Raw genomic sequence first — 8,027 nt, forward strand, 5'->3', positions numbered from 1 at the left:
CCAATTACCATACAGCTGAAAGCACAAAGAAAAAAAAAAACTTTACTCCCTCATTGCCTCCTCCTCCTCCTCCTCCTTCGCTCTCTCTCTCTCTCTCCTCCTCCTCCTCCGCACAAAGTCTCTTAATGACAGACACGCGAGTGACACGCCACCGGGTCTCTCTTTTACTGCCCGCACCAAAAAAAAAAGCAAGTAAAGGGGAAATACACACACACACACACACACACACGCGGTGAAGAAGGTGTGTTTGCCCTGCAGCCAGTGCGCGCGCGTGCGTAATTTCCGTGCGTTCTTGCGCACGAGTGTTTCACAAGTTACAAGTAAATCAAAATAATGTCATAATGTGACAAAAATATGTTTTTAAGGGGAAGAAAACGAGGTGTTTTTACTTTATTTTATGTTGTTGATATTTATACACGTGTGTCCTTTTTTTTTATATACATGTAGTTTAAATAATAATGTGCAAATAGGAAGCTCCCCTTTTTAATGTGAAACAAATTGTTCAACTTGTTCCCAGTGTGCCATAAAGATGGTGTTGATGGTGGTGATGAGTGCGCACGTGGAGAGGCCTGACATGCAGAAATGTAGAAATAAAGATAAGGTAACAGGAACAGATCGACTTGTTTTGGATGTGGATGTGTGGGGGGTGTGAACTACAACCATAGGAATGCGCCGGAGCAGATGGTCGCTGTGGCGCAGTTGGGACGGCTGGCTGTCCGGCTGCCCATGCGTGCGTGCAGGCACCGGGCCAAGCGCACGGGCTGTGCCATAACCCTCATTCAGATATGAGCCTGCTGCTGCTGCTGCTACTGCTGCTGCATATATAAATCACTTGCTGCTGTGATGTGGAGGATTTCGGTTGAAGAATTTGTCGGAATGTAAATGTTGTGTTATTGAAGGAGGGAGGAGGCATCAGGGCTGGGGGGGGTGGGGGGGGGGCAGAGGGGTTTGTTGCACATTTAACAGCTCAGTAGCCATTTGGTCTGTCCCCTTTGAGAGAAAGAGAGGAGTGGGGGCGGGTTTTTTAGAAAACTTGTGTGCACCCCCCCCCTCCCCCCTCCTCCTCCACCACCTCCTCCCACCCTCCATCCTGCTCTTTCTTTTGTGATGGCCCCGGGGCGGACTTGTGGTGGTGGTGGTGGAGGGAGGGGGGAAGAAGAGGAGCACGCAGGCTCATTTGCATCTTATTACCCTTCGCCTGCTGGCCCGGTATAAAACCCAGTGGCAGGGCAGGACATCCATCAGACAAACACGCTGTGAAAGTGAGAAAGACACAGAGTGTGAGACTTGTGTGTGTGTGGTTTTTTTTTTAGCATCAGCACATCATTATGAACCAAGAGGAAAAATAAACAAGGCTTACTTCTTTCGCCTACATCGACTGGTTTGGAATTAACGCTCTTTATAGATTTCCAGCGGGGATTTCATTCACGGATCCTTCTGTTGAGGATTACTTTTAACACGTTTTTCCTCGGTGGCGCGTGAGTTTTGGAGAAAGTGGGAGACGCACCAGTGGAAGCCTTTCATCCTCCTCCTCCTCCTCCTCCTCGCTCCTGCGCGTCAACGCTTCACCTTGACTGTGACTTAACGGGAAAGAGCTTTTCTCCATGATTGCTTGACTTGGGGCCACTCGGACCTGTGGAGCCTTTTCACCGCTTGTCTCAGGGCTGTCAACACAATGGGACGCCTGTCTCTGCTCCTGGTTGTCACCCTCTCCCTCATCTGCCAGGTAAGGTCCCACTCGACACGTGCCAAACGTTATCATCCATTTGTTTGAAACGACACCCTGAACTCACCTGTCTCTGAACGCACCTTCTCGCAGGTCTGGTGCTCGGGAGTGTTTGAGCTGAAGCTGCAAGAGTTTCTCAACAAGAAAGGCACAACGGGCAACGCCAAGTGCTGCCCCTCGGCGCACTCTCAGAGCCAACACCAGTGCGAATGCAAGACCTTCTTTCGCATCTGTCTGAAGCACTACCAGGCCAACGTCTCCCCCGAGCCTCCCTGCACCTACGGCGGGGCTGTGACTCCTGTGCTCGGCTCCAACTCCTTCCAGGTGCCCGAGACCAACGCTGACACTTTCACCAACCCCGTGCGCTTTCCCTTCGGATTCACATGGCCGGTGAGTGTCTGGTGACATAAAATAAGCAAAAACAGTTGAATGATAATATGTTTTGTATTTCACATTTAAAGAAATGATAAACCACTGTAGGATGTTATTTTTTTTTTTTTTGGGGGGGTATAAATGTCAAATGTTAGAGTGAGTGGCATGAGTGGACACACTGTGGAGTTATTGTTATTGTCTTATTCCAGTGGGACACATTATCTTTGAAGAGCGCAAAACGCAACAGATGCTCTTAAAACTCAACACTTGTGAGGGTCTTTGTCAGCAGAGTGTGAGAGGGGCTATTGTAGTGTGTTTCTGTGCTCTTTGGTGGGATAAAGCAGGGAGGGGTGTGTGTGTGTGTGTGTGTGTGTGTGTGTGTGTGTGTGTGTGTGTGTGTGTGTGTGGAGGAGGAGGGGGGAGAAGTGGGGGGGTGTTTTCACCAAACGCCTCTCTCTCCTCCGACCATGGCGTGGTGGGAAATTTAACATCCTCTGAGTTGGCACATCATTGGCAGCGCAGCGTGAAATTCCGCCTCGTTTGGTTTTACGGCGCAGAGTGAGTGCGATAGTAGCGGGGTGTGAAACAGGGGAGCAGGTATTGGCCCTTATTAGGCCCCTAATCAACACGGGGAATTAGACTGTGAAGTTTATTGGGAGGCCTCCTAATGGCCCTGTGCTGCTCTGCGGACAGAGAGAGAGAGAGAGAGAGGAGGGGAGGAAAGGAGGGTAGGAAAGGAAAGGAGGACCTCCAGGCCAAGCAGCTGTTGACTCTCTGTGTTTTCTCCTCAGGGGACGTTTTCACTGATCATTGAAGCCCTGCACACTGACTCCCTGGACGACCTGACAACAGGTGGGTGGCAGCCAGTGTAACTCAGACAGAGCAGAAGGCTGATACAGTGGCCTTGTTTTCTTTCACCAACAACGTTTTCACTCAGTGCCTCATAAATAAGACATGTTTAATACTCCAGGCCCCTATACTTGCTGTGTTGACACATCAAATGAACAGCCCTCATTCACGAGTAACAAAAAAGTAACAACGAGTAGATGCGATTTCTGCAGATTAAACCAAAGTGTCAGAATCAGAGTTTATTCCTGTTTGATTATTTAAAAAATCTCCTTAGCAGAGAACAAATGAAGATAAAGAACTTGAGTAAAGACTTAAATCACACCAGGTGTTTTTTTTTTTACCAGTGCACTGAGTAAAAAAAGGTCACATACCTTCTGCAGGTGCTTGTTGTGATTTGGCCCAGTGGGGTTATATTTGCTGCCGTTATCTTTATCTCCTGCTCTTATCACTGCACTAATGCTGACTAACAAGCGGCACATGAGTGTGTGGGGTGTGTTGGTGGTAAAGATAATGCAGCAATCTTTTTTTGTAAATGATCAGAGGGGCAGCAGGAAATAACCCCCTAATTTAACAGTTAAATCATAAAAAAAAGTGGCAGACTTGTGGTCTTAATACTCACTAATGTGTGTCAGGACGTCTATAGAACAGTCAGAAAAAAAAAAATGTTAGGGAATATAACTTTATCATTGATTGTTGCTGTGTCTGATTCAGTCAGTGATACTAACTGGGGATTCACTTTTGCAGACAACCCCGAGCGTCTGATCAGCAGAGTCACCACTCAGCGTCACCTCACTGTGGGAGACGAATGGTTCAAAGACATGCAAATATCCGGCAGGACGGAGCTGCGCTACTCCTACCGCTTCCTGTGCGACGAGCACTACTACGGCGACGGCTGCTCCGTCTTCTGCCGCCCTCGAGACGACGCCTTCGGTCACTTCTCCTGTGGCGAGCGCGGCGAGATCGTATGCAACTCGGGCTGGAAGGGACAGTACTGCACTGAACGTAAGTGGCTTTGTTTTCGTTTAATCTAGCATTATATTTCAAGTGATATTTCTCTGATTGCTTCTTGTGGGATGGACGTGCTTTAAAAGCACTAGATGCTGATGTTTACAAGAGTGTTTGATCCCCAAATAACTGAATCAGCACCCGACAGAATAATATCACACGCTTTGCATTGAGTTTTTGCTTAGACTGGACTACAAGCTGTAACTGTAAAGATCCACAATTAAATACTGCCTAGGTAAAAGCCTGAAAGCACTTTTGAAAGTTAATTTCCCCAACAGTCTATCTGATGCCTATCATTATTGTTTAGGGACTTTTTCCGCCTCCTAATGCGGGGCCCGTGTGCAACAGGCGTCAGTTAGTTATCCCATAGCAGCAGAGGCCTCCATTCTAATGAGCCGCACTGGCTCCTCAGTAATTCACACGCCGCGTGCCTTCCATTAGACCACTGCGGCCTCCTCGGCCCCAAACCTCCTCCCCGATTGGCCAAGTGGGGGTCCTGTATTGTTGCTGCCCGGGCTCTCGATTGGCCAAGCGGGGTTGTGTATTGTTGTGGAGGGGGCAGCTGCTCGGTGAGAGGAGACAATGGAGCAGCTGTCTGGTGGTTAGCTCCACACAGACCAGCTGGCCCTGGTGGGGGGAGAGGAGGAGGAGGAGGAGGAGGAGGAGGAGGAGGAGGCAGAGGGGAGTGAGGAGAGACTGGAGGAGCAGAGTAGGCAAATGAGAGCGAAGGAGAGAGGAGAAGAGAGAGAGGATATAGGTGAATGGATGAGGAAGAGAGGAGAGGAGGATCAGAAAAAAGAGGGGTGGGGAGTGTGTGTGTGTGTGTGGGGGGGGGGGGGGGCAAGGGTGAGAAAAGGGACTTCTGACCCACAGTCAAGGGGAGAAAGGGGGCTTTGTGTGGGATGCTTTTGTGTTGGAGTGCAACCAGTGTTGGACGGTTCCCCACTTCGGTGACCCAAGCTGGTGCAGCCGCTTGTGGACTGTTTCAGCATCTGTTTCAGGATTAAAGAAAGCAGTATATTTCACCGATGACCCCGATGACCCCGATTACACCAAATATTTAAATTTTTTCTCCATTAACATTTGTCGCAAAGGGAACATGCAACACCAAACATGGTTTATTAAGTCTCGATGACAGGGTCAAACTAGAAAGAGAGACTCAAAACATTGGCTGTAGACAGACGGTAAACAACGGAACAGGCACACAACAGTTTGAAAAGGGGCTTTTGTGGATGGAGGGCAAACATGTTTCTGACAGTGGATTTCCCATAATTCACCTGTGACTATGTGTTTCCTCTCTGCAGCAATCTGTCTTCCTGGCTGTGATGAAGAGCACGGCTTCTGCGACAAACCAGGAGAGTGCAAGTAAGTAGAGAGTCAAGGAAATTCACTCAAACCTCAGTGTTATTCCACAAAAGCTTTTTATCCTCGCGATTGTTTCCCTCGCGCGTGTAATTAAACAGTCTTCAATGAACGCTTGTGTCAACAGGTGTCGTGTGGGATTCAGTGGACGTTACTGTGATGACTGTATCCGTTACCCAGGCTGCCTCCACGGCACCTGCCAACAGCCTTGGCAGTGTAACTGCCAGGAAGGCTGGGGTGGGCTCTTCTGCAACCAGGGTGAGTTTACCGAGAGATTTACTGCTCTGTCAACTTTTGACAAATGTGACCCTTTTGTTTTCATATTTAAAATGTGTTGTTAACAAAATGCTTATTTCTTTTTGCCATGACCAGATCTGAACTACTGTACACACCACAAGCCGTGTCAGAACGGAGCCACGTGCACCAACACTGGCCAGGGCAGCTACACTTGCTCCTGTCCGCCTGGATACACCGGTGCCAGCTGTGAGACCCAGGTCAACGAGTGTTCTGGAAATCCCTGTCGAAATGGAGGCAGCTGCACGGTGAGCACTTAGACAAAGATGAAGAATGAGCAAGAAGTGATAAGTGTAGATAAAACAATAATAAAAAAAAGCTGTTTTCTAAAAAAACATTTAAAAGTAACCGTCGTTTATATATCCTATAGGATAACGAGAATGGATACAAGTGCACCTGTCCGCCCGGTTTCTACGGCAACAACTGCGAGTTGAGCGCCAGTACCTGTGCGGATGGACCTTGCTTCAATGGTGGACATTGCGTGGACAACCCTGAAGGTGGCTACTTCTGTCAGTGCCCGGCAGGATACGCTGGATTTAACTGTGAGAAGAAAATCGACCACTGCTCCTCCAATCCCTGCTTAAACGGTACTTTGTCCTCATTGTTTTGTTTGTTTTTTACTGTTACTGATAGAAAAGTTGAATATCTGGACTAGACTAACCCTCTGTCTTTATCCTCTCCCCTCTACAGGTGCAGAGTGTGTAGATCTGGTGAACTCCTACCTCTGTCAGTGTCCTGACGGTTTTTCTGGCCCTAACTGTGAGGACAGCAGCAGCAGCATCTCTGGACACTGTCTGTCCTTCCCTTGTCAGAACGGCGGGACATGTCAAGAGGGAGTGAATGGCTACACCTGTACCTGCCCTCCAGGTATGACAACGTCAATGTTTGGACAGTATTTGTATACGTTTTATATATATATATATAGTTCTGTATTAGTTTCTATTCTAAACTCTTCTTCTTCTTCTGTAGGTTATACTGGCAAAAACTGCAGCTCTCCCATCTCTCGCTGCTCTCACAACCCCTGCCACAACGGCGCCACCTGCCACGAGCGCGGCGGCCGCTACATCTGCGCATGTGTGCCGGGCTACGGCGGTCACAACTGCCAGTTCCTCTTACCCGAGGTTCCCAAGGGTCAGCCGGTGGTGGACGGACCCGATCGACGTTATTCCGCATCGGAAGACGGAAACGCGGAGGACGAGGAAGACGACAACAGCGGATTCCCATGGACGGCCGTGTGCGCCGGCGTCTTCCTGGTCCTCGTGATCCTGATCGGCTGCTCGGTGATGATCGTCTACGTTCGGGTCAAACTGCAAGAGCGGCAGAGTCACCGCAGCGACAGCGTCCACAGCGACAGTCGCGAGACCATGAACAACCTGACGACCACCAACAACTGCCTCCGCAGTGACAAGGAACTGGGCGCGATGATGGCGACGTCGGTTAAAAACACAAACAAGAAGGCCGATTTCCACTCGGACCTCGCCGGGTCCCTGAGTGGCCTGAGTTCAGTCAGTGGGCTCAATGGATCTGAGAAGAACGGCTTTAAGACTCGCTATTCCAGTGTGGAATACAACCTGGTCCATGAGGTTCGGCCCGAGGAACTGCTGCTGTGTAAAGAAGAGGAGCACGATGAGCCAGAGGTCAAATGTGAAATGCTGGATGAGTTTGACTCGGAGGAAAGATACAGGAAGAGGCAAAGAAGGTACGTGGCTGTTGTTGACCAAGTTTACGAACAATAATTTTAGCTATCGTCGACGGGCTCCGTGTTTGAATCTGTTTTTAATCCGGTTTTTGCTCTTGAACCTACAGTGACGGATCAGAACACAAACTGGAGGAAGAGTCAACGAGCTGCAACGAAGGAAAGTATCAGTCGTCCAGCGAGCTGAGCGACCACGCAGCGAGCGACCTCAAATACCAGTCCGCCCGTGACCTCAAATACCAATCCACCAGCGACGTCAAATACCAATCCACCAGCGACGTCAAATACCAATCCACCAGTGATGCCGAATACCTCTGTCCCAATGACAGCAAGTATCAGTGCCCCACTGACACCAAATACCAGTCCGTGTACGTCTTATCGGACCAGAAGGATGAGTGTATCATAGCTACAGAGGTGAGTTCACAGAACCACACACTCAACCTCGACTGGACGTCAAATGTACAGAGCACTGATGTTTCTTCTTCTGTGTTACAGGTATGATACGCGACCAGACCAGTTTCCTGTGGTCGGTGGCGTTTTCGTGCGCGCGCACACACACACACCAGCCCTGAGCAGTAGAGCTCAGCTTGTCTCCAGGAGGTTCTACTCCTGCTGTTTTTGCTGCTGTTCCCTGGGATTTTTTACCAGAGGACTTAGAGCCAAGGTGCTGCTGTGCCAACACAGAGTCAGTACCAAGTTGGTGCTTTGCAGTACTATGGGTAG

At 49.3% G+C, this 8,027-nt stretch overlaps 1 protein-coding gene across 1 annotated transcript; it reads left to right on the top strand.

The window, feature by feature from the left end:
• Positions 1–1,675: 1,675 nt before the first annotated feature.
• On the top strand, positions 1,676–7,805 carry dldh (dihydrolipoamide dehydrogenase; the record flags this gene model as incomplete). The annotated part of the gene is made up of 12 exons (XM_083900623.1): positions 1,676–1,726; positions 1,820–2,116; positions 2,890–2,950; positions 3,692–3,949; positions 5,257–5,317; positions 5,442–5,572; positions 5,687–5,856; positions 5,979–6,195; positions 6,299–6,475; positions 6,578–7,307; positions 7,415–7,718; positions 7,800–7,805. The coding sequence occupies 12 exons, from the start codon at positions 1,676–1,678 to the stop codon at positions 7,803–7,805; spliced, it is 2,463 nt and encodes an 820-aa protein (XP_083756749.1).
• Between the last annotated feature and the right edge of the window lie 222 nt (positions 7,806–8,027).

The sequence above is a fragment of the Microchirus variegatus genome (genome assembly GCF_963457635.1).
Source record: "Microchirus variegatus genome assembly, chromosome: 14".
NCBI classification, from domain to species: domain Eukaryota; kingdom Metazoa; phylum Chordata; class Actinopteri; order Pleuronectiformes; family Soleidae; genus Microchirus; species Microchirus variegatus.